This window comes from Erinaceus europaeus, chromosome 7 (assembly GCF_950295315.1).
Source record: "Erinaceus europaeus chromosome 7, mEriEur2.1, whole genome shotgun sequence".
Taxonomy (NCBI): Eukaryota; Metazoa; Chordata; class Mammalia; order Eulipotyphla; family Erinaceidae; genus Erinaceus; species Erinaceus europaeus.
The window spans coordinates 57926454-57954074 of NC_080168.1; the positions used below are offsets into that span (position 1 = coordinate 57926454).

Here is a 27621-nt window from a genome sequence, read left to right on the forward strand (position 1 = left end):
AAACTGTGCTGCAAGTGTCGTTGACTCTCCGTTCCCACTGTCAATTTCTGCCTGGCCTGTCAAAATAAATAAATGAATGAATAAATAAGTAAATACATACATACATACATAGTCAAACAGAAGAATTAAATAGGGCTTTATTTCATTAAAACAAAAGGGAAATAATTTCATGTTGATATCTTTGACTGTTTTATTGAATAGAGAACATCCCATTATCTTGTCATTTCAGAATTTCTTTCTTTTTAGAGTTTATCTAGCATTGCATATAGATTTCTGTAACAGTTTTATTACACTGAAAGTATATTTAGGAGTGCAAAATTGCTCACCTGCATAAGGTGCTTGCTTTGGTTTGCTTTGCATATGACCCAGGTTTAAGCACAGCGCCCACCTCATTTTAGGAAGCTGAAGTGATGTGGGGTCTTTCCCTTTCTCTCTTTTTCTCTGTCTCTACCTCTCTCTTTCATATGAAAAAAAAAAGCACACCAAAAATCAGTCTGGAATAAAGAAGCACACAAACAATACAGAAGAGAAAAGAAAGAGAAAAAAGGAGAAAATAAAGGAAGGAAGGAAGGTAGAGAGAAGGAAGAAAAGGAGGATGAAAAGAAAATAATAAATAATTTAAAATATATTTTAAAATAGTATTAAATGCTCAGTCAATTAAGACTTTTAAATATAATAACATATATAGTAATAGAGTTTATTTTCTCTGAATCTTTTTCATTAATAAGACTTAGGAAGTTAATTTTGAAGATTTCTTTTGTAAGGTATGGTTTTTCAGTCAACAAACATTTTCTTCAGTGATGACTCAAGTGCATTTTTATTTTGAGTATTTTGGGTTCTGAAAATTGACCTCTCTGATAGAATTAATGTATTCGGTTATGAATTCCATATTTTATCTTTATAAATATTTTCTAATGCTTCTTGATGTATCACCTCTCACAATCACATTTTCTGAAGTCAGTATACCATAGATTATATTTTTGAAGTTTATTTACCTCGTTATTTTCCTCAGGCATAGTAATATCTACCAAATCACCATATTTGTTTTAGCCCATTAGCATAGGGGATAATAGTGGCAAAGACAGTCTTTTACAAAGTCTTCTTTTCAGGAGATCTAAGTAAAGCAGTAAAGGAAAGAGAAAGAAAAGCCTTCTGCTTAAAAATTAATTTTTTCTTGATGACCTAAAGCTTAATGTGATCGATGAAACAAGGACCTTTTTTTTCCTGAGGGAGATTCCCAAGACATCGGTAACATAGTAGCATAGGTGGTTGAAATGCATCACAGAACAAATTTTTAGTAAATAACTAATTAAGTGTTCTTCAGTTAAAAGTTTTTAAATCATACTATTTTATTAGTTTATTAGTGGCTGTGACCCTTATAATAATAATTAACTTTAAATTCGTAGTACTTTAATTACTAGTAGAGACATGATTCAGAAATTAAAAAAAAACATTTGAATAAATATCAACTATTATGCAGTCAATTTTTTATGATAGTTGTTTCTGGGCTATTTCACCCAAAATTGTATTAGCCAAACTATAACTAAATGATTAATGAAGAAATCCCAGGGTTCACAACAATTAACTATGTTTTTATTAAAAGTGAGTAATTTAAAATTACTTTGTTATATATTTCAATTTATTATGCTTGATAATATAATATCTCTCATGAAATGTTTGGAAAACTACTGTGAACCAAATATTAATTATTGTTTTATATTATTTTCTATTCTATAACTTATTAAATAGTTCCCCTTTTTGTTAGATAAATAGTGATTAATACCTTGAAGTTACTGAGTTACTTTTGTTTTCCCCAGAGTGCTTCATTGCTCTAGGCATCTTTCTCAGAGGTACAGCTAGATAGATACCACGGTAGTAAAATATCCCCCAGTACAATAATATTCCTGTGTGGTGTAATGAAGGCTTGAACCTGGGTTTTACATCTTGAAATTCTTCCTTGAACTTATTTTTCTTTTTATTGTATATTATCAAGTTTTCATCACTTACTCACTTTTTTTCCTCTTTCTTCCTTCCTTCCTTCCTTCCTTCCTTCCTTCCTTCCTTCCTTTCTTTCTTTCTTTCTTTCTTTCTTTCTTTCTTTCTTTCTTTCTTTCTTTCTTTCTTTTTTAATTTACAAAAAGGAAACACTGACAAAACCATAGGATAAGAGGGGTTCAACACACAGTTCCCACCACCGGAACTCCATATCCCATCCCCTCCCCTGATAGCTTTCCTATTCTTTAACCCTCTGGGAGTATGGACCCAAGGTCATTGTGGGATGCAGAAGGTGGAAGTTCTGGCTTCTATAATTGCTTCCCTGCTGAACATGGGCATTGACAAGTTGATCCATACTCTCAGCCTGCCTCTCTCTTTCCCTAGGGTGGGGCTCTGGGGAGTTGGAGCTCCAGGACACATTGGTGGGGTTGTCTGTCCAGGGAAGTCTGGTTGGCAACATGCTAGCATCTGGAACCTAGTGGCTGAAAAGAGAATTAACATACAAAGCCAAACAATTTGTTGACTAATCATGAACCTAAAGGCTGGAATAGTGCAGATGAAGAGTTGAGGGGGTCTCCATTTTGTAGATAGTAGGCATAGTTTAATTACATTCCAAAGGGTCTGTGGCTATACTAGTTTTTTTTTTAATTTTATTTACCATTTTACATGCTGTTGTATGTGCCTGAGTTCAGAACTGCCTTCCACATCCCATTCATTTATATCTTGGGTCTTAAGTCATTATTACTTCATTTGGGTTAAATTTGAAAATGTGTTTTGATCCTCTCCTAGGTCAATTTAATCTCCACTATTATCACCTAATTCTTTTACATTTCTTCTCTCTGATACAAGTTTTAGCTTTTTTTTTTTTTTCCAGTTTCCCACAGTACAGTTAACTTTTGGTTGAAACTGAATTGAGCCTGTAATTTTGGGTATAAGTGAGCATTTATTAGATAGTTGAGTCTTACTCAGGAAGATTATTTGCCAACCAATGAAAATGCTACTGCTTTCACTAAATGTTTTTCAAAAATTTCTTAATTGTGCTGTACAAAGCTATCATTTTAATGTTATTGTTATTATTAGGGGGCTTTATGTTTTTATTATGCTACTAGGAATCACTTCTGTTGTGTAGCAGTTTGCAGTGCACATGGATGTGTTGTGTATTCCATTTTGCTCCTTGTTCATCAGTAGTAAGGAGCTCTAGCATTGCTATGTGCGAACAGGGAACATATTGGATAGGTGGTACATTCTCAGTATCTGCTATTTCCTTAGTATTCTTCTTTTGATGGTGCACTACTTTTTTCAATTAATAAGTACTGTGATTTATTAGCAGAGTAACTCAGGACTGCTTACCACTATGGGAATAATGGTGTTATACAGGTTTTTTTTTTTATTTTTTTTATAATTTATTTATTCCCTTTTGTTGCCCTTGTTGTTTTATTGTTGTAGTTATTATTGTTGTCATCGTTATTGGATAGGGCAGAGAGAAATGGAGAGAGATTGGGAAAGAGGGAGGAGAGAAAGCTAGACACCTGTAGACCTGCTTCACCGCTTGTGAAGTGACTCCCCTGCAGGTGGGGAGTCAGGGCTCGAACCTGGATCCTTACGCTGGTCCTTGCATTTTGCACCACTTGCGCTTAATCCGCTGTGCTACAGCCCGACTCCCTGTATAGTCTGTTTTTATGAAAATCTACATTTTGAGACACTGGTGGTTTATTTTCACAGTAAATAACTGTTCTTAGAACTCTCATATTTTTGTGATGTAACCAAAACAGAAATAAAAATCATGGAAATAGTTTGGCCTTCTGGCTCTTATCATCCATGAGAGTAGATTAAGTCCCACTAGTGGATTTCTCCAATGTATTTTCCAAATGCACTGAATTTTTAATAATATGCACATAGAGATTAACACAATTGAACTTGATTTATGAATATTCCTAATACAGAAATGTGAAACTATTCCTTAGCAGACCCTCTTTATCTCACACTGATATCAAATATTTTCAGAAAGACTAGCATGTATAAATATTAGCTATCCAACACAAGTTTGTTACTTCAGTTATGTTAATTTATTCATGCTGACTATATAACATATAAATTTCAAATACCTAATAATTCTTTAAGACTAAGAGTTGAAAAATGTTGCCTTGAAATAAATAGCATTTTTATTTACTGAAATTATTATATTGCTTACAGCTCATGGGACATTCAGAATGGGACCACAAGCGAGGGCCAAGAGGATCACAGGTAAGTTTCTTTTCCATTTGTTTACTGTCATAACTTTTTGATGCATTAGTTGTCTAAAATTCAAAAAAAATATTCAGAAGTTGAGAGGGGCAGAGGCAAAATAACCCTGCCATGTGTTTTTATTTAAGTTAGCTATAATTAAAGTCTGGTTTTCAATTCCTGAAGGCAGATGCCAGTGTCTTCCAATGCAGAGCCTTCTGCCTTCTGGTGTCCCAGCTTGGGTGTGTTTATATGAATTTAAATTCCATATTTATATTAATCTCTGCAAGATGCATTTTGATCAGCAGTTCATAATCTTCATTTTAGCCACTTCTTTGCTATTTTTTCTATGTATTCTTTTCTTTTTTCTATTATCCTGTTCTAGCTAAATATTTTGAGATATAATCTGAGTGAATAAACCCCAGACTAATTACAGAATTTGTCTCTAAATTAACTGTCTTCATTTTAAGGAAATAGAAAGATGAAAGGGGCTATTATTTTTTTAAAAGAAACAAATGCTCAACCTTTCTATATTACCAGACTGTTTTCATTGCCTTGCTTTATGTCTTAGGCAAATAGAAAAGCTTCCATGACGCATTTATGCTGTTTAATGACCTAATTAGACAATGTGGATTTGTTTTGCTTTCATAACTACTTTGCCTGACAGAATAAAGACAGGATTTTATGCTTAGAAAATGATCTCTCCTTTTACAGTCTCTTGTGCTCCAGCAATTAAATAAGCATTTATCTTACTGTAGTCTATGTTTATGTTTACCTCAATATGAACGTGTCAAACAAGAATTGAGTGGGTGGAACATTTTATCTCTGTTGCTCACACTTTCTATTTACGACTAAAAAGCCAGAGTGTGAATGTGCAATGTTGTATGTACATACAAGCATTCACTGTCAAGTGTGAACTTCTGTGTGATGTGTTAAGCTGATGTAGACTTGTGTCTTCAGTATGTTTCAGGCATCAGTGTCTAATTCATGTCACTGAGAAAGTAAAACCAGGCCAGTCCAGTATTTTCTGTTGAGATTTTTCATCACCATGTCTTTTATTATCATTTTTATTTGTTATTGGATAGAGACAGAGAAAATGAGAGAAAAAGGAGAGATAGAGAGGAAGAGAGACATAGAGACACCTGTAGACCTGCTTCACCGCTTGTGAAACAACTCCCCTGCAGGTGGGGAGCCAGGGGCTTGAACCGGAATCCTAACAGGTCCTTGTGCTTTGTGCCATGGGCTTAACCTGCTACGCTACTGCCTGACTCCCCATGGCTTTTATTTTTGTCCTTTATCAATTTGATTAGTAAATAATATAAACCAGCCCAATTAAATTGGGATTATCCCAAAAAGTTCCATTCTTGTTTTCCTTCACTCTTTTTATGCTCTACTTCCTTGTCACCTCTTCTTCTGTCCACATCTATAATATTTGACATCAGAATTTATACAAGATTGTTCATGAATAATGACTCACAATGTTTTGTGATTCTACAGAAGCAAAATATGAAGGTGAGCACAGGTAAGGAGCTGCATGGCTAGTTACTGAAGTCACTTTTACAGAGGAGACATGTTAAGTAACATGGTAGGAGCACACCTCTTCAAAGTGATGTATCAATACTATTGTATGACATGGTTACTCTGCAAGATAGGCATTGTTTTTACCCAGGTGATCTACTTGTGTATTGTAATTTGTCATTGTGTTTGGATTGGTCACTTATATACAGAAATAAATGTTATAAAGTATAATCAAAGGTATTAGTACCTTCCTGCATGAATTACCACTATTAGCATCATTTTCTTTCTTGCACCCCGTCCACTAACTAAATGACTATTCTAAATCTAGTCTACTCTTAATGTCTTCTTGATTTTTCAACTCAGCTATGCATTGCTAAAATAAAAAGTAAATACACATACCCAAACATGAAAAAAATAACAACTAAAATAAAAATATTCTTTGGAAATTATAAGTAGACTACGCTTTAAGCATTTAAAAAATTTTTTAAATTTTTTATTTAAGAAAGGATTAATTAACAAAACCATAGGGTAGGAGGGGTACAACTCCACACAATTCCCACCACCCAATCTCCTTATCCCACCCCCTCCCCTGATAGCTTTCCCATTCTCCATCCCTCTGGGAGCATGGACCCAGGGTCATTGTGGGTTGCAGAAGGTAGAAGGTCTGGCTTCTGTAATTGCTTCCCTGCTGAACATGGGCGTTGACTGGTTGGTTCATACTCCCAGTCTGCCTCTCTCTTTCCCTAGTAGGGTGGGTCTCTGGGGAAGCTGAGCTCCAGGACACATTGGTGAGGTCTTCAATCCAGGGAAGCCTGGCCAGCATCCTGATGGCATCTGGAACCTGGTGACTGAAAAGAGAGTTAACATACGTAGCCAAACAAATTGTTGAGCAATCGTGGGCCCAAAGCTTGGAATAGTGGAGAGGAAGTGTTAGGGAGGTACTCACTGCAAACTCTAGTGTACTTCTGCTTTCAGGTATATATTTTGCAGTAGTTTATAGATACGTGTGAAGATATGCTCTCTCTCACAGAAACTGGTGTATATCTTGGTTTTGGGACTTTGTTAGAAAGTGAAACACCTGAGATGAAATTAGAGTATACTATGAAAGGAAGGGTCTCACCCGAGTAGTGAAGCTGAAGGGTTGTCATTCCACACGTGAAGTCTCTGGACACAGTCTGAAGTGAAGCATGTTGAGGTGGCAATCGTTGCGTTGGTTAGGTTGTGATTGGCAGATGCAATATTATTTGATATGGATTGGGAGAGGCATACGGGAAAGTGGGCCCTATCCAAGGGTTCCAGGACTGGGGGAAGTAGGGGCTCTATAGTGGAGATGTGAGGTTCCTGCTGTCTTAGGGTTCAAAAAGACAATCGATAGTTAATGTTATCATCATATTATTTAGTAATTGGGTTAACTTTGAAAAGTCCTTTTGTTATGGTTTGCTGTACAGTACCCAGTATCTTGTATATAGCTGTGCTATTGGATGCTTCTGATCTACTTGGTCTAGGCTTTTGAGAGACTCCGCATATCAAATACACAGCCTATATATTAAAAAGATTCAGCTTAAAATAATAACCACTGATCTGGTTTTATTTCTCCACTGTGTGTGTGGGGGGGGAGACACTGAGTTTATGTTTTAGATCACTGACCCTTTCTTATCTTCCTTTGATTTTTGTAGACAATACCAATTAAGTTCGTCATTCAAAGGGAACTTCACATGGATTAGTTTTGTGTGTGGAATTCTTAGTATCTCACTCACACTCCAAGGTTTCACTTAAATCCCATCTCGTTTTACTTTAACGAAGAGCAGGTTTTAAGTCACTACTCTGCACAGCACTATAGTGGGTATAACTTTGAGGAAAATGTGACTGATGAGGTTGCCACTTTCCAAGAACTTAATAATTATGGCTGGATGTAGAGGCATACTTGAATATATAATTTGTATGTAAAATACACTGGCAGATTCAGTGTTACATTGTGTAGATAAGCTTGATAGTTTGTTAATGTTTGCTTATTCTGTGGAGTTAGGATCCTACAAATATGCATTTTCACTACTCTAGGCTTCTTTATAATTCTGACTCTCTCTGTGTGTGTGTGTGTGTGTGTGTGTGTGTATACAACTGCTATGGAGCTTCCTCAAGTACTGTGTAAAGTGTCAGAACTCAAACCTTAGACAAACGCCTGCTGACTGATGTGCCCCAACCATTGGGTTAGGATGGGTAAGGTGCCAGCCGTAGGATTAGAGAGATGATAAAAATCAAAAGCTCCTATGAAGGTTAGAGATGGAAGAATGTGTGAAATGTTTGGATGTATGTGGATTTTGCCCATGCTGCTTCACAAACACATTGGATGGGGACTATTGGCATAAACTCCTGTGTAGGAATATGTGCCTTATATTAATGACTTCATATGAGAATTCAGGAGGGTTCAGACTCAGAAACTAAATACTTGAAGGATCGTTATACAGAGCACTGAGTTACTTCTAGGAAAGATGACGGATTCAATGTCAGCAGTAAGTGAGAAGGGAGGATGGTAATTCCAAAAGGGTATTTGAGGTGGTTGTTACTTGGACTTAGAGTGGTAATCATTTTCACAATATATATCCAAATGTTAAATCATCATGTTGTGCCCCTAAAACTCATGTCAGTTATGTCTCCATGAGGTAAAGGAGTTTCAGGCAATTACTTGAGACACCATTTTGATGCCATTTTGAGCCAGATTGGAGTAGATGTCAGTATGGGAACACAAGCTCATGACGGACTTCTTTAGTAGATGGATCTCAGGAGAGAGTTATTAAGAGGGAAAAGGTTGATTCTTGGAGAAGACTAGCTGTAAGACTGGGACGAGACTGGGGTGAAGAGGTGACAGCTCACAACAGAGCAGCAGAATCAGAAGAAATAAAGATTGAGTTTCATTGGGATGAGGACTGAAGCTGCAGGCAGGGCTTGAAGACAAGAAGGGGAGGGGGAAGACTGGGTGCTTGTGCTGGCTCAGCCTGTAAAGTGTACACATTATCATGTGTGAGGACCTAGGTTCAAGCCCCTAGTCTCTACCTGCAGGGGGGAAATTTAACTAGCAACAGAGCAGTGCTGTATGTCTCTCCCCACCTGTGTCTGCTTCTCTCTCTCTCTCTCTCTCTCTCTCTCTCTCTCTCTCTTTTTCTCTCTCTGTCTTTCCCTCTCTCCTCTTTTCCTTCCTCACTCCCTCCTTCCCTCCATTTTTTTCTCTCACATTCTGTCACTCTGACTGTTATCCACCATTAAATGGAAACAAGGGGGAAATAATGAAACCCATCTGTAGGGGGAAATCTTCATGAGCAGTGCAAAAGGCTACAGGTGTCTTTCTTTCACCCTCTCTAGCTGCCCCTCCTCTCTCAATTCCTTTCTGTCTTATCAAATTAAAAGAAATAAAGGGGAAGTGGACATGAGGGGCAGTAGATTTTTTAGTGCAGGCACTAAGCCCCAGTGATAATCATGGTGCCAAAATAAATAAATAAGAAAGGGGATGTAACTGTCAGATCAGTAGGGTTGTACAGGTACTAAGTCAAAGCAATAACTCAAGGTAGAAATAAATAAGTGAAAGCATGAGTCATACTAAGGGCTTAGTGATAAGACAGACTTCAGTGAACTGTGAGAATACAGTATTATCTAGAAGTAGTGATGGAAAGCAATATACAGAAATATAGAAAATTGCATTGGGGGGAGTCGGGCTGTGGCGCAGCGGGTTAAGCGCAGGTGGCGCAAAGCACAAGGACCGGCATAAGGATCCCGGTTAGAACCCGGCTCCCCACCTGCAGGGGAGTTGCTTCACAGGCGGTGAAGCAGGTCTACAGGTGTCTATCTTTCTCTCCTCCTCTCTGTCTTCCCCTCCTCTCTCCATTTCTCTCTGTCCTATCCAACAATGACAACAACAACAATAATAACTACAAGAATAAAACAACAAGGGCAACAAAAGGGAATAAATAAATAAATATTTTTTAAAAAACTAAAAAAAAAAAGAAAAAGAAAATTGCATTGGAATAGTAAAAAAAATCTAAAAGAAAACTGGGTTTATGAAAGAAATTATAGAAATAGTGAGTGAAGTGCTAAGCTGAAATGAATATCTTAATAATTAACAGTGGCAATGAGAATTGATCCTGGTGATATGAAAACTGAAAATTTCTCAGTAGCCACCCATTTAAAGACTGAGAAAATAGTGTGGGTCAAAAAAGGGAATGAATACCCTTCTTCTAAACACCTTTTTGGCCTGTTTATGTTTTTCTCACTCTGTCCCTCTCCATGCCCTATCATTCACCCCTTTTCAGAAAAAGCTAATCATCTGGTAAATGAACTACTAGGGAGGTCTACAAAAAGGAATAAATGCATATGCTTTGCAAAGCAGGGTTGGACAGGGGTGTTGGGAAGCACCAGACAAGAGAAGAAATAGGAACAGATAGTACAAAATGAAAGATACATTGTGAGCCTGCTGACTTCAGTCTTCTGCCAGCAAGGTGTGTAGACTTCTGAGAAGAGCCCAGGAGATAGCCCATGAGCCTTATGCCTTAAATGCCAAGAGGCCCAGGTTCAAATTTTGCAATGCCGTATGCCAGTGATAAACACTGTTCTTTTTTATTTATTTATTTATTTATTTTTTATTTTTATTTAAGAAAGTATTAATTAACAAAACCATAGGGTAGGAGTGGTACAATTCCACACAATTATCACCACCCATTCTCCATATCCCACCTCCTCCCCTGATAGCTTTCCCATTCTCTATCCCTCTGGGAGCATGGACCCAGGGTCACTGTGGGTTGCAGAAGGTAGAAGGTCTGGCTTCTGTAATTGCTTCCCCGCTGAACACGGACGTTGACTGGTCGGTCCATACTCCCAGTCTGCCTCTCTCTTTCCCTAGTAGGGTGTGTCTCTGGGGAAGCTGAGCTCCAGGACACATTGGTGGGGTCTTCAATCCAGGGAAGCCTGGCCGGCATCCTGATGACATCTGGAACCTCGTGGCTGAAAAGAGAGTTAACATACGAAGCCAAACAAATTGTTGAGCAATCGTGGGTCCAAAGCTTGGAATAGTGGAGAGGAAGTGTTAGGGAGGTACTCACTGCAAACTCTAGTGTACTTCTGCTTTCAGGTATATATTTTGAGTAGTTTACAGATACGTGTGAACATATGCTCTCTCTCACAGAAACTGGTGTATATCTAGGTTTTGGGACTTTGTTAGAAAGTGAAACACCTGAGATGGAATTAGAGTATACTATGAAAGGAAAGGTCTCACCCGAGTAATGAAGCTGAAGGGTTGTCATTCCACACGTAAAGTCTCTGGACACAGTCTGAAGTGAAGCATGTTGAGGTGGCAATCGTTGTGTTGGTTAGGTTGTGATCGGCAGATGCAATATTATTTGATATGGATTGGGAGAGACATACGGGAAAGTGGGCCCTGTCCAAGGGTTCCAGGACTGGGGGAAGTAGAGGCTCTATAGTGGAGATGTGAGGTTCCTGCTATCTTAGGGTTCAAAAAGACAATCGATAGTTAATGTTATCATCACATTATTTGGTAATTGGGTTAACTTTGAAAAGTCCTTTTGTTAGGGTTTGCTGTACTGTACCCAGTATCTTGTATATAGCTGTGCTATTGGATGCTTCTGATCTACTTGGTCTAGGCTTTTGAGAGAGTCTGCATATCAATTACACTGCATATATTGAGAAAAGATTCAGTTTGTGTTTTGAAAAACTTCGAGACATACAATTAATTTTCCCCCTCTCGTATTAATTAACTAGTGATGTATATGACTACATTTTACTAGGAGAGTACATAAACACCATTCCCGTGGTCCGGGAGGTGGCGCAGTGGATAAAGCGTTGGACTTTCAAGCAGGAGGTCCTGAGTTCAATCCCCGGCAGCACATGTACCAGAGTGATGTCTGGTTCTCTCTCTCCTCTTAGCTTTCTCATTAATAATAATAATAAAAAAAACACCATTCCAAACACCAAAAGACTGTGACCCATCCCTCCCAACCAATCCCACAACCCACTCTCCCAGGAAGCTGCATGTCTACCCCTCACCTCAGGGTTATTACTTTGGTGCCCTACTTACAATTTGGTCGGGTCCTGCTTTTAGTTTCCCTTTCAGATCTTCTTACTCAACTTCTGTTGATGAGTGGGATCATCCCATACTCATCTTTATCTTTCTGACTTAGCTCACTTAACATAATTCCTTCTAGCTCTGTCCAAGATGGGTCAGAGAAGGTGGGTTCATTGTTCTTGATAGCTGCATAGTATTCCATTGTGTATATATACCACAGCTTTCTCAGCCACTCATCTGTTGTTGGGCACCTGGGTTGCTTCCAGGTTTTAGCTATTATGAATTGTGCTGCTATGAACATAGGAGTACACACCTCTTTTTCGTTGGGTGTTATGGAGTCCTTGGGGTATAACCCCAGGAGAGGAATTACTGGATCATATGGAAGGTCCATGTCTAGCCTTCTGAGAGTTTTCCAGACTGCTCTCCACAGAGGCTGTACCAATTTACATTCCCACCAGCAATGTAAAAGGGTTCCTCTGTCCCCACAACCTCTCCAGCATTTGTTGCTGCTGTCCTTTTTGATGTATGCCATTCTTACAGGAGTGAGGTGGTATCTTAGTGTTGTCTTAATTTGCATTTCTCTGACAATCAGTGACCTAGAGCAGTTTTTCATATGTTTGTTAGCCTTTTGGATCTCCTCTGTAGTGAATGTTTTGTCCATATCCTCTGCCCATTTTTGGCTGGGGTCATTTGCTTTTTTGGTGCTAAGTTTGCTGAGCTCTTTATATATTTTGGTGATTAGTTTCTTGTCTGATGTATGGCATGTGAAGATCTTCTCCCATTCTGTGAGGGGTCTCTTTGTTTGTTTAATAGTTTCTTTGGATGTGCAGAAGCTTTTCAATTTGATGTAGTCCTATTGGTTTGTTTCTGCTTTAGTCTTCCTTGCAATTGGGTTTGATTCATCAAAGATGTCCTTGAGGTGTAGGTGGGAAACTGTTTTACCAATGTTTTCCTCTAAGTATTTGATTGTTTCTGGTCCGACATCTAGGTATTTGATCCATTTGGAGTTGATTTTTGTTTCTGGTGAGATAAAGTGGTTCAATTTCATTCTTCTGCATGTTACAACCCAGTTTTCCCAGCACCATTTATTGAAGAGAGCCTCCTTCTTCCATTTAATCCTTTGGGCCCCCTTATCAAAGATTAGATGTCCCTTGGTGTGGGGATTTATTTCTGGGCTTTTAATTCTGTTCCACTGGTCTGTGTGCCTATTTTTGTTCCAGTACCATGCTGTTTTGATGATGATGATGGCTTTATAATATAGTTTAAGGTCTGGGAGTGTGATGCCTCCATTTCTGTTTCTTTTCCTTAAGATGTTTTTGGCAATTCTAGGTGTTTTCAGGTTCGAGATAAATGATTGTAGTGTTTGTTCTATTCTCTTAAAGAAGCTTGGTGGAACTTTGATGGGTATTGCATTAAATTTGTATATGGCTCTGGGGAGAATATTCATTTTGATGATATTTATTCTTCCAATCCATTAGCATGGGATATCTTTCCATTTCTTGGTATCGGTTTCTATTTCCTTGAGTAGCCACTCATAGTTTTCAGTATATAAGTCTTTCACTTCTTTGGTCAACCGAATTCCTAGGTATTTGATTGATTTTGCTGAAACAGTAAATGGGAGTGATTTCTGGATGTCTTCTTCTTCAGATTTAGTGTTTGCATAAAGAAATGCCACTGATTTTTGTACATTAATTTTGTAGCCTGATACCTTGCTATATTGCCTAATAACTTCCAGTAGTTTTCTGTGGATTCATTAGGTTTTTCTATGTATACTATCATATCATCTTCAAATAGTGAGAGCTTGACTTCTTCCCTTCCAATCTGTATTCCTTTGATTTCTTTCTCTTGCCTGATTGCTATGGCAAGAACTTCCAATACTATGTTGAAGAGTAATGGTGACAGTGGACAGCCCTGTCTACTCCCGGATCTGAGGGGGAATGCTTTCAGCTTCTGTCCATTGAGTATGATGTTGGCTGTTGGTTCAGTATATATAGACTCCAGTATCTTGAGGAATTTCCCATCTATTCCCATTTTTTGTAGAGTTTTGAGCATGAATGGGTGTTGGATTTTGTCAAAGGCTTTCTCTGCATCTATTGAAATAATCCTGTGGTTTTTGTGTAGTGAATGACATTGATTGACTTACGGATGTTGAACCAGCCTTGCATTCCCGGGATGAATCCCACTTGGTCGTGATGAACAATCATTTTGATATGTTGCTGTATCTGGTTGGCCAAGATCTTGTCTAATATTTTGGCATCTATGTTCATCAGAGATATTGGTCTGTAGTTTTCCTTTTTTGTTCTGTCCCTATCAGTTTTTGGTATCAGGGTGATGTTGGCTTCATAGAAGGTGGAAGGGAGCATTCCTGTTTCTTCAATCTTATGGAAAAGCTTAAGAAGTATGGGTACTGTTTCCTGAAAGTTTTGTAGAATTCGTTTGTGAAGCCATCTGGTCCAGGACTTTTGTTGTTGGGGAGGTTCTTAATAACGGTTTCAATTTCTTTGTCTGTGATTGGTGCATTTAGATTTTGTAGTTCTTCTTGGTTCAGTTTTGGAAGTGCATATGCTTCTAGGAATTGTTCTATTTCTTCCAGATTATCTAGCTTGGTGGCGTATAGTTCTTTATAGAAGTTTCGCAGATTTCTCTGGATTTCTGTGGTGTCAGTTGTGATATCTCCTCCATTGTTTATAATTCTATTAATTTGAGTCCTCTCTCTTTTTTGTTTGGTGAGTCTGGCTAGGTGTTTGTCAATTTTGTTTAATCTTTCAAAGAACCAACATTTGGATTCATTGATCTTTTGTATGGTTCTTTTATTTTCGGTGTTGTTTATTTCTGCTCTAACTTTAGTGATTTCTGTCCTTCTGCATGCTTTAGGGTTCCTTTGTTCCTCTTCCTCTAAGTCCTTGAGGTGTGCAGTAAGGTCGTTCATTTGAGCTTTTTCTTGTTCTTTACTATGTGCGTGTATGGCTATAAGTTTCCCTCTCAGTACTGCTTTAGCTGTGTCACAAATATTTTGATAGGTTGTGTCTTCATTTTCATTTGTTTCCAGGAACATTTGAATTTCCTGCTTGAGTGAATCTCTGACCCAGTGGTTCTTAAGGATTATGTTGTTTAGTTTCCAAATTCTGTTACTTTTAATAATTGTCTGTCTGTTGTTAAATGTTAGTTTTACTCCACTGTGGTCTGAGATGATACTTGGAATGATTTCAATGTTCTTGAATTTATTGATGCTGTCTTTGTGGCCTAACATGTAGTCTATCCTTGAGTATGTGTTATGTGGATTTGAAAAGAAGGTGTATTCCAGTTTTTTGGTGTGGAGGAGTCTGAAAATATCCAAGAGGTCTAGTCTGTCAATCTCTTCATTCAATTCTCTTGTATCTTTGTTGGTTCTCTGCTTTGTTGATCTGTCTAAGTGTGAGAGTGGGGTATTGAAGTCTCCCACTATTATTGTATTACTATTGATGTATTTTTGAAATTCTTTCAGTAGGTGCTTGACGTATTTAGATGGCCCCTTATTGGGTGCATAGATGTTAATGATTGTTAAGTCTTTTTGGCTGATTGATCCTCTAATCATTATGTAATGTCCTTGTCTATCTTTTATTACTTTATTTAATTTAAAATCTATCGTGTCTGAGATGAGAATGGCTGTTCCTGCCCTTTTTTGTTGTCCGTTAGCCTGTATGATAGTTTTCCACCCTTTCACTTTAAATCTGTGTTTATCTTGTTGTGACAGATGATATTCTTGCAAGCAGCATATGGTTGGATTATGTTTTCTGATCCATCCCCCAACTCTGTGCCTTTTGATGGGTGAATTCAAGCCATTGACATTTATTGATATTATGGATTTAATGTATTGTAGTGCCATTGTTCAAAAAAAAAATTTTTTTTGTTTGCTCTGATATATTGCCAGTATTGTAGTGATGTTCTTGTTTATAAGAGGTCTTTTAGAACCTCTTTCAGGGCCGGTTTGGTGATGGTTGCCTCCTTTAACTGTTGTTTGTCTAAGAAGGTTTTGATCCCTCCATCTTGTTTGAATGAAAGTCTAGCAGGATATATTATCCTTGGTTGAAACCCTTTTTCATTCAGGGCTCGATAGATATCTTGCCATTCTCTTCTGGCTTTTAGAGTTTGAGTGGAGAAGTCTGCAGATAATCTTATGGGTTTTCCCTTGTATGTGACTTTTTGTTTTTCTCTTGCAGCCTTTAGGATCCTTTCTTTATCCTTACTTCTCATTGTGACTATGATGTGTCTTGGTGTTTTCAGGTCTGTGTTGATTCTGTTTGGGACTCTCTGGGCCTCTTGAATCTTGATGTCCTTTCTGTTATTCAGGTCTGGGAAGTTTTCTTCTATTATTTCCTCTAGAATGTTTGCTTCCCCTTCCTCTCTTTTTCCTCTGGCAGGCCAATTACATGAATGTTACTTCTTTTGAGAACATCCCATATGTCTCTGTTGTTGTTTTCAGTGTCTCTCAATCTCTTTTTAAGCTCTTTCACCTCTTTCTTATTCTTCTCTAATTCATCCTCTGTCTGACTAATTCTGTTTTCTGCTTCTGTTAGTCTGCTTTCCCTTGCCTCAGCTTCTTTCCTCATTACAGCTATTTCAGCTTTCAGTTCTCTAATTGACTCAAGATAATCAGTAAATTGCTTGGGGGTCTCAACTGTTGTTTCCCTAATACTGCCATTCCTTTCCTCCCATGTTGTTTTCATTTCTGTGATTAATAAGTTTATTATTGCTTGCATACTTTTCTTATCTATGGTTACTTCTGGATGATTTGTAGTTTCTTCTGGTCTTCATTCATTGGAGTAGCAGTTTTATTTGTTTTTGATCTACCCATTTTTTTATTTATGTGTTTCTTTTTTCTTTTATGCTCTGTTGTTCCTCAGTTGTTGTGTCTTGAGTACAAGCAACACTGTACTAAATACCTTTATGACAATTACACTCACCAGTCTCTGTAATTACAGTAGCAACTGAAGCAAGTATTGAAGCAGTTTAATCACTACCAGTTAGCCAAACAATTTCTCCAGTCCGTGAAAGAATAGTAACCAAATCCCAGTGAAGAAGAAAGAGAAAAAAAAAAAAAAAAAGAAGGGATAGCAAGAATAGACAGTTATGCAAGTCTACTATCCACTGTATATTCTAGGAGTAACAAGAGGGGAAAGGGAACTAGAGCAGAGATACACACATATAGAGGGAACTAAAGCAGAGATACAAACATAGAGAGACCTCTCTGAGTCAGAATTCTTCCCCAAAATAATTCCCAAATTTGTATCAGTGAATTTAAAAAAGCATACTGTTTGGTGGTGTGGGGGCTGGGGCCTGTGGCTTTGGGAGCTGTAGGATTAAGGAAGAAAGGATGACAAGTTGAGAAAAAGAATAAAAAAAGAAAGAGAGAGAAAAAAGAAAAAGATAAGAAAAAGAACAGACATAAAAGAGCGGTGAAAGGAAAGAGTTTTTTAAGTAATTATTTATTTTTAATTATTTAATTAGCTATGCGGGGTGAGGTGGGGGGTTTGGCTACTTAGAAAGAAAAAAGGCCAGAGGTTTCAGAAGGGTATAGACTTAGAATGAATGACACTCCCTGGTGGGACAGGAATTTGGTAAAGACAGAAGCTCAGCAGGGGATTCTGCTAGGAGCTGGTCCCCAGGGACTGGTTGGGGGGGGGGGGGAGCGGTGTGCTTAATAATTAAAAGGAAAAATATTTTTGTTCCTTTTTCTACTCTAATTCTTAACCCAAATTAAGTTATAGTCACCTCCTTGGTTTCAACACTAGGACCCCTCATTGACTGGCCTACTAAAGGCAGAAAATCCTACCGTTTCCAGATTATGTGATCAGAGCTCAAGCCACTAGCAGCTTCTCAGTCCGCCATCTTCCAGGAGCCCCCAATAAACACTGTTCTAACCCCTCTCCCCCTGAAACCATAAATAGATCTTTACAAATGGAAATATGAATATTAAAAAAAAGTGGAAAATTTTTGAAAAGTAGAAAAGGGCAGTAAATGTTACATTAGATATCTAAAACAGAAGATTGACTTGTTCTCTGTGTATCAAGAAATACTGAAAAGGAAACAAAGAGCTCTGACAGAGCTAAATGAGTGAACTGCAAATGAAACTTACACTTAGATCACTTTGAATAAAAAACACCAATATATGTTAGATGTGTTTTTAATTTTAGACTTGAGTCCAAAATGAACTAACCTTTGGCTTTCAAGAGGCACATAGATTTTATCTAAAGTGAATGTGTGCTCAAGGGATGATAATAATAATAAGCCAGTTGCCTTCTGTATCCCATAAAGAATTTTGGTCTACACCCCTAGAGGGGGAGAAATGTTAAAAAAGAAGAGAAGGCAGGACCATGGATTAAAAAAGGCATATAAATAACTATATATAAACATAGATAGTTATAGAAATAATAGTCCAAAGTAAAGGACTCTGGGTTGGGGGTTGGGGTGCTGTTCAGGTCCTAGAACATGATGGTGGAGGAGGACCTAGGTGGGTGGGTTAGATTGTTATTTGGGAAACTGAAAAATGTTATACATGTACAAGTTACTGTTGACTATAAAGGATTAATCTCCCCAATAAAGAGAAAAAAATAATGGTCAACCCATATCTGTGACCTTGGGAGAAACATTGCAGTTTCCAGTAAAGGGAATGAGAACACAGAACAACACACTGTAGGAATGGTGTGGAATAATACCCCTATTATCACATACTTTTATAACTCAATAGTAAGTCACTAATAAAAATGAAAACAACAAATCAGCCAGAATAGAGTTAAGGTTCTTTTGGCTTTCCCCTTTGATGCTTCCTAAAGAAAACATTGTATCCAGCTTTCCAAAACTGTCTGAGCATGTTATTAAACCTTTTATATATCAAGTATATATCATATTATACCATATGGAAAAGTGCATGCATGGCTTCCCTCATATTCCAAGTTTTATTTGCATGTAGCTCTGTAGCTTTGGTGTGAATTTAATTCACATTTATTTATTTACTCTATTCTCAATAGTTCTGTGATGTGATTTGTCAGCTCACTCCCAGCTTTCTAGCTGATATTTTTCTTTTTCTCTTTTGAAAGTATTTGCTTTTAAACAGTAGAGCATCCAAATTAGGGAAGATGCTAAATGATAAATAAACTTCCAGCAGCATGTGGACCTCTTTCATCTGGCAGCATTCCCAGGAATACCAAATAAAGTCAGGGGATGAAATTCTCAGAAGGCAATTAGTTGGGTATTTTTGCCCCTTTAAGTTCCTGAAGAAAAGTTTCCAGTATGAAGTGTAAAGGGGCAGTGAAAATCACTCTTGAAAAGTTTAAAAATGGCAGGAGGAAAATTGCAAGGGGTTCACTTATCACTTTGTTGAAGGTCTTTATGTGAGAAAAGTAAGTACTCCAGTGTGTGAATATATGGACATACTAACGTTTCAATCTAGTAAAAACTAGAAGAACTATATTTATGAATAGAGATGTGCAAGTTCTTTAATATTTTAGTTTATAAATAGTGGTTTACTACTAACAGTGAGGTCAGACTTTATCAACTAGAATTGGATCTCACTCATCAAGGAAACATCATTCTGTATGATCTACTTTTCAAATAATTGTATTATTTTAGATAATGAAATTTTAGTTTGAATATTCCTAAATAGTTGAACTATTATATGTATGATATAACAAGGTAACCAAATATCCTGGTGAACAAAGTTATTAGTATAGGCTAACCCAATTATCAGTATTTTTCAAAACCACTTAAGTCTTGTTTAGTAGCTGGATTTTGTCTACCAGCTACCGTGGGTTCCAAACTGCACCATTTCTAGAATAAGAAGCATCTCTACCTAGATGAATTAGCTGACGCATGTTCAATGTCAGGGATAATTTTAATGAGAAATTGTTAAATTTCTATATCTTGTCTACTTGGGTACCCAAGAGAATGTATCTATTAATACTAACTTCTAAAGTGGATGAATGCAAGATTTGCCCTCCTTGTAGTATAGATCAGTTCTTTTCTGGATTTAGTCATCTCTTTTTAATGCAAGATTAAGAAGATTGACTAAACTGTTGATTCAGTTGGAATAATGCCATATACGTTTAAAACATTTTTGAAAAACACCCACTCAGATTTCCCAAGAATGTATTACCGGGAGTTAATGTGCCCATGTTACCAAGGAGTCATTCATGCCATAGATGAATATGGCTTCCAGTGATACTTCTTCTGTAGCTATGGTGTTTCTTAATTAAACTTTTTCGTCTTTCTCACTTTTTTATGTAGTAATTCATCAACTTTTAGCAATGCATTGGAAATCATTTCAAGAACTACTTGACTTTTTGAAATTCTCCAACAAAAATATGTGTGTGTGTGTGTGTGTGTGTGTTCTGAATATTCTGAGCCTTCTGATCTTTACCCAACAGATGCTAGTAGTATACTCTCCACCTTCCGGTTGCGAATGTGAAAAAGTCTCCAGACATCATCAAGTGCCCCATTAAAAGACAAAATTGTATAGAGTTGGAACGCATTGAAACTAATATCTTTTCTGTGCCTTTGGAAGGGAGGAAAATGCTTCTTATACATTTTCATTCAAGTTCAGTCTTCAAGTCTGCCAAAGAGGAGATTTAAAGAGCATAATTTCATCTAAAGATAGTTTACTCGGTAGGATCTTGTTCTATAAAACAAGGGGAAATGCATTCATTTCTCTCCTGAGCATTCAAGTGTTTGCAAGTTACAGTCTGAGGGAGAACATGTCACTGTCTATGCCATGCTTGTGTTCCTGATGAACTCAGAGATGACCCTGAGTAAGTTACTCTTTCTAAAAGGTTCTGCTCTATCCTAAAGGGCATCAGTGACTGGGCATGAAGTAAGTACACAGAATAAAAGGAATAATTGCCGTTAGCATTTATGCACTCACTCTATGTTTATACATCAGTGGACATTCTATTTAATGCTTATTGAATGACCCTCTTATCCTGGTGACTGTAGCCCTCATTTGACACATGCACTGCCTTTATGCCTGTTTTTGCCAAATCATAACTTTCTAGTTCTTAACATGAAATAAAACAAAGCAGTTATAAATAAGGGCTATTGGTGACAGGTATTTATCTGTAGGGGTTATAAATAGTTTAAACAAAAGTCACTTTTTCTTAGCATACGGAAGCACACTTCAAAAGAATTAAATTAGAAATTGCTAACTATAAACTAGACAGTTTCTCAATATGCTTACTTTTTGTAGCTTATATTCTGTCTTTGTAAAATCTTTTAGTATAAATATTAATTAATGAATGCAGTATTTTGCATATTTTAATGCAAAATACTTCCTAGAAAGTAAATGCTGTCACTCTGGAAAATGCTTTCAGCCTTCAGATTTTGTCTCAGCCTTCAGATTTTGTCTCAGCCTTGCTAAAAAGGTATACTCAGTTGAGAATTATTAAATTTTTCTTTGAATTGCAATCAATGACATTGGGATATGTTTTATTGCATATTTGATATGTGTCTGTAGTGTTTTTCATATGGTAAGATCTTATTCTTTTTTAGTTGTATAAGTATTGTCTAAAAGGAATATTTTGAGGATTTTTAAGTTTTTGCTCTTTTTAATAGGCAAAAGCTAATGAAAATTGGGCTACTAGATTTTTATAGGAGACAAAATAAGTCTGAGATATATTGACTAGAATAAATCATCCCTCAGAGTAGGTGAAGGAGAAGGAAGGTATAAGAAGTTATATGACATTTAGAAGGTCTTTTATGTAGTGAGGATTAAGGAAATGGACATTTGAAATGACTTCTCAGGGTAAAATTGGACATCTATTTTGGTATACTAACAAAAAGTATCAAAATAATTTTTAGTGCCTTTCTAGGATTTCTACAAACTTGGAAAAATGAATGTTTTATTTAAATTATTTAAGTCATTATTGAAGGACTGTGTCTAAGTTGGCATTTCTAATATATAAAACATCTTACTTATAATGTAGGAATGCTGCTTTATTCTATTTTTTTAATATTTATTTATTCCCTTTTGTTGCCCTTGTTGTTCTATTGTTGTAGTTATTATTGTTGTCCTTGTTGTTGTTGTTGGATAGGACAGAGATAAATGGAGAGAGGAGGGGAAGACAGAGAGGGGGAGAGAAAGATAGACACCTGCAGACCTGCTTCACCGCCTGTGAAGCGACTCCCCTGCAGGTGGAGAGCGCAGACCTGCTTCACCGCCTGTGAAGCGACTCCCCTGCAGGTGGAGAGCCGGGGGCTCTAACCGCGATCCTTACTCTGGTCCTTGCGCTTTGCACCACCTGCGCTTAACCGGATGCGCTACAGCCCGACTCCCACTTTATTCTATTTTAAGAGAAAAACTAAAGATTATTTAATAGCAACCTCCACATTATTTCATATTGCCATCCCTCAGAAGTTCTAGCCCTGCCCCGCGCCCCCGCCCCCCCCCCCCCCACACACACACACTGGAGAAAGATGATTGCTTGGCCATTCTGTTGTCAGCACAAAAGATTGTCCTATTTTGCATAGAATACAGTTATTGTGAAAAGTTAAGTAGATCCAAATAACTGTTGTTAATAACTATAAAGCAAAATCCTGGAACAACATTAGACATATTAGTGAACCTCCATGGTCTCACAAGTCACAAAATTGAAGCTTCTCAAGTCTGATTTTCCAGATCATAGGGGGTTTTGTTGGTGATGGTGTTTTGTTGTTGTTTGCTTGTTTGTTTTTGTGGTGATGAGTTATGCAATGACCACTTACTGGAAAACTCTGAAGGTTACAAGTTAGAGCCTAGTCTTACTAGAATTCTGCAAGTTATAAAACTTGAATCAAATTAATTTACTTGCTGCATTCCGTGGCCCTGTGGTTGAATTCTACACGTGGCAGTTCTCACTAGCATATCTGTTACAGTTTCCATTTTAACACTGTAGACAGTTTTTTTCAAATCACTTTTTATTTTTTTCCCTCCAGGGTTATCACTGGGGTTCCACACCTTCACCACTGTTCCTGGAGGCTATTTTGTCCCTTTTGTTGCCCTTGTTGTTTATCGTTGTTGTTGTTGTTGTTATTGCCATGATTGTTGTTGGATAGGACAGAGAGAAATGGAGAGAGGAGGGAAAGACAGAGAGGGGGAGAGAAAGATAGACATCTGCAGACCTGCTTCACCTCTTGTTAAGAGACCCCCTGCAGTTGGGGAGCTGGAGGCTTAAACCAGAATCCTTTATTTTATTTTATTTTATTTTATTTTATTTTATTTTATTTTATTTTTTTAACCAGAGCAGTGCTCAGCTCTTGCTTATGGTGGTGCAGGGAATTGAACCTGGGACTTTGGAGCCTCAGGCATGAGAGTCTCTTTGCCTAACCATTATGCTACCAGCCGTGCCCTTAAACCAGAATCCTTGTGCTTCGCACCATGTGTGCTTAACCCGCTGCACTACCACCTGGCGCCCCTTTTCAAATCATTCTTAATCCTAATTCTGCAGAAAGGTTTACACAACACTGCAATAGACACTAAAAAATAACTATAAATACTTTTTGAAAGTTTGGGAGTGAAAATAAAAAACTCATGGGTAGAGATTATGGGTGAGACAAATAGAAGGAACAGAAATTTCAAAGGCCCACACACCTGGGTGTAGCATACCTGCTTTGTTAGGCAAACAACCCAAGTTCCACTCTGGCTCCTACTGCATTGACATGCTCCCAGAGGGATAGAGAATGGGAAAGCTATCAGGGGAGGGGGTGGGATATGGAGATTGGGTGGTGGGAATTGTGTGGAGTTGTACCCCTCCTACCCTATGGTTTTGTTAATTAATCCTTTCTTAAATAAAAAAAATTTAAAAAAAAAAGAAGGTTGGTTCTATGGTGTCTTTCCTTCTCTCCCTCCCTTTTCTCTCTATCTGAAAAAGTCTGTCTGGTGATGCCTTGGCAACTATAAGAAAATAAATAAAAATAAAAACTGTCAATGATCAAGAAATTCTAGTTCTTAAAGTATTAGAACCAGGAGAATGGAAAGAATTTTCCTATCAAGATGAGGCAGAAGGGGCTCAGTAGATTAGTTAAATAGAGAAAAGTGAGTGCATTTTGTGAAGCAAAGAAAAGTTGTTATAATCACAGCTGTATTGTTAAGGTTAGAGACATGCAGAACATTTTTTTAATGCAAGGATTCTGATTTGAGGGTGTGGCATATTGCACACCTACCTTCACTGCACTTCTTTTAATTCTTTTAGGATTATGGTAATTTACAGATTACTTGTTGGTAATTTCTTGACAGTTCTTTAGTATTTGGTAACTGGGCACTATGCTGCTGTTTATTTTAGTTTCAGGTCTCTGTATGTTTTTTTTTTTTAAAGTATCCGCTGCATGATTTCTGAAATGCAATCCTAGGACAGTTTTATTTTCCTTTTGATGTAGAAATATTAACATATTTGTAAAATAAATATTTAGATTTAGGTAAGTTTGAATAGCATTCCTTATTTTAAATAAGTTCTGATTAGTAGTTTAGTCTAGCATATATTCACTCTTGTCATTATAACAGTCTAACACATAGATATTTAAAAAGTATTTCTAATATAAATAAAAAGACGGTCGAAAAATTGTATACCTGAATAGTGCATAGACTTTATCATGTGTGCAACACAGGTAGAAGCCTGGCCTCCCTACACTGGGAAAGGCTTCAGTGCTATGACTCTGTCTCTCTTTTTGCTCCTTCCCCTTCACTTTCCCCTTCTTTTTCCCCATCTCCTTCCTCTTCTTCTTTTTTTTTTTAACATTTTGTTTATTTATTAATGAAATAGGAGGAGAGAGGGAGAGAGTAAGAGAGAGAGATGGAGCCAAACATCACTCTGGTACATGTGCTGCCGGGGATTGAACTCAGGACCTCATGCTTGAGAGTCCATTGCTTTATCCACTGTGCCCCCTCCCTGGACCACCCTCTTCCTCCCCCCCCCATCTTCTGCCTCTCTATTTTTGCATTCCCCTGCATCCTTTTCCCTTGGCTTGTATTTACTTACTAATTAATGAAAGACAGGGAAGGAAAGAGCAAGAAGTACAAAATCATTCTGGTACTAGGGACTGATATCAAGACCTCATGCTTGAGGTTTCCAACACTTTATTCACTGTACCACCTCCTGGTTTCTCTCTTTTTCTTTCAGAAAAAAAAAGGAAAGAAAGAAAGGAAGGAAGGAAGGAAGGAAGGAAGGAAGGAAGGAAGGAAGAAAGAAAGAAAGAAAGAAAGAAAGAAAGAAAGAAAGAAAGATCAGCCCAGAGTGGGAGAGCCTAGCAACAAGAACTAAAAAATAAATAAATAAATAAACAAATAAATAAAATAATGAAAGTTTGTTAGATGTTAGGAGTTAGCTCATTTAGTATAGAGCATGGTATGTCATGTGCAAGGACCTGGGCCACTGATCCAGAACCACATGAGGGAATCAGGCATGGAGTCAAGATAGAGCCTCATGAATGGTGGGGTGCTTCCATGGTGTCTCTCCTCTCCTGTCTCTCCCTCCCTCTCTTTGTCTCTTTGCCACTGAAATTGAAAAGCATAGTTGAGATTTCCAGCTCTTAAGTTTCATCTGACTGAAACTAAAATATTAGAGAAAATTCTTCTAATATATAATAAAAACAAAGCAACCCCACTGGATTTAGTCAAATTATTTCTGAAATATCAAAAAAAAATAATAATGTCCCTCCACTGCGTTTTCTGTTTTTCTGCGTTTTCCGTGTTTTCTGTTTTCTGTTTTTTTGTCCCTCAAAAAAAAAAAAAGCTTTATATCTTCTTTCTATTATTACTCTGTCTACAAGCTTTTCTATTTCAAAGCTTAGAGGTAAGCTGAGATACCTCATTTTAAAATCTGGGCAGCTATATTATATGGAGCTGTGCTATTGTTCATCCTGTGAACTGGCATAGTGAAATAAGGTAAAACTGTCATATTGATGTTAATTAAGCATATGATAGTACGTAAAAGTGTGTTTTTCCATATAGGAGCATGTTCTCATACTCAAGGCCAGTGAGGTGCCTGCTTCCCTGCCTCCTTTCCCTTTTCTCTCATGGCATGAGCCTCTGCAGTGATCACGTCTCATGTAGCCCAAAGATCTGAAATTTATAGATGTATTTTAATAGAAACTTATGACACATGATGAGACCAGGCTTTTCACTATTTATTTTTTGCCATTTCTTTGGCTTACAACCAATGGAACAAACTGAACTTGGCATTGCTATTTTTGTTCAAAAAGAAGAAAAAAATATAATTTTACCATTTCTTATGTTTTGGTCTTGGCACTGTGACTTTTGTTTATGGAAAAAGACAAGAGAAGAAAATGCATTATTTTAACTTTAGATAAATAAGTATATCAGATGTTCCTTTAAAAATCATTTGTTGTAAGAACAACAGTAATAAGGGTGTCATAACCCTTATTATTACAATGCAGATTGCTATAATGCAGTGCAACCATGGAATAATACATATTAACCTCTTTAAATAAAACATGATATCTTACAAAGATTACATTGTATGTGTTTCATTAAAGCATGTGGTTCATAAACTTCAACTGGTTTTGTTAATTGTAAATAAAGGAACACTTACATTTGACTGTGAACACTATTTCATCTTGATAAATTGTTACAGAAAAAAGAAGGCATGTAGTGTTACTTTTTTTTAAAGATCATTTATTTATTAGAAAGGCAGGAGGAGAGAGAGAGAGAGTGAGTCAGACATCACTCTGGTACATATGCTGCCAGGACTCGAACTCAGGACCTCAAGCTTTAGAGTCTAATGCTTTATTCACTGAGCTACCTCCTGGACCATGATTTACTTTCAATAAAATTTATGCCTGGCATTTACTGTAAAGCTCCATTGTTTATGAGTAGTATTGGTATTTGCTATTTTAAAACACTGTATTTTAGGATTTGTTTCTGCAAAACTATAAAAACAATAGCAATATAAGTAATCTTGATTTCCAGATATTTTAAAGAAATTTCTTTTTCATTTATATTGCTCTTATGCTTATGAAAATTGCACTTGGTAGATACAGTATGGAAGAAAAACAATTTTCTTGGTTTGAACAGCATTTTATTCATATTATGTGATTAACTGGAATATAACTGGAACTAAAAAAAATGTTATAATAATTATCAAATATTTGACACCTTTCTCTGTGTGTGTGTATTAAGAAATGCTTTTAACATAGAACAAACTAAAGTGAACAATCCATAGAACCATATACTTACCACTAAGACTTTTTAAATATTTATGTATTTATTTATTACCTTTTTGTTGCCCTTGTTGTTTTATTGTTGTAGTTATTGTTGTTGTTATTGATGTCGTTGTTGCATAGGACAGAGAGAAATGGAGAGGGGAGGGGAAGACAGAGAGGGAGAGAGAAAGGTAGACACCTGCAGACCTGCTTTACCCCCTATAGGTGGGGAGCTGGGGGCTTGAACGAGGTTACCACCAAGATTTAATAAAAATCAATTTTATACTTTGATTCAAAATTCATTGACTTGTAGATAAATGATTCCTTAAAATATTCTTTCACCACCCAGTAGATATGACTTTAGTAAACTTACTTTCTGTTTTTACTGTAAAGAGACTTAGAGAATATGGTGTATTTTTATTTGGAGAGTTTGGAAAAGAATTAGAATATGTGAAAATAGTTTTTCCAAGATCACTAGTAAGATGGATTGCTTATTGTTTTCTTTTAAAGCAAATAGTAGTGTTAAACATGTATTCAAGTATTAGATAATAACATTTGAAACACTTTATGTAATTTCAAGTAATGTTTTAATCTACTGTATTAATAAGTATTTCCTTATGAATGCACAATTATAAGTGAGTAGTCATGTGCATGCC

The 27621-nt window shown here is 36.9% G+C and overlaps 1 protein-coding gene across 1 annotated transcript in view; it reads left to right on the plus strand.

The window, feature by feature from the left end:
- The window catches only part of PDE3A (phosphodiesterase 3A), a 352467-nt gene that overhangs the window by 210740 nt on the left and 114106 nt on the right, over window positions 1–27621 (plus strand). The window contains exon 2 of the mRNA XM_060194472.1: window positions 4189–4239. Within this exon, the coding sequence (XP_060050455.1) occupies window positions 4189–4239 (51 nt within the window). The remainder of the gene's footprint in view (window positions 1–4188; window positions 4240–27621) is intronic.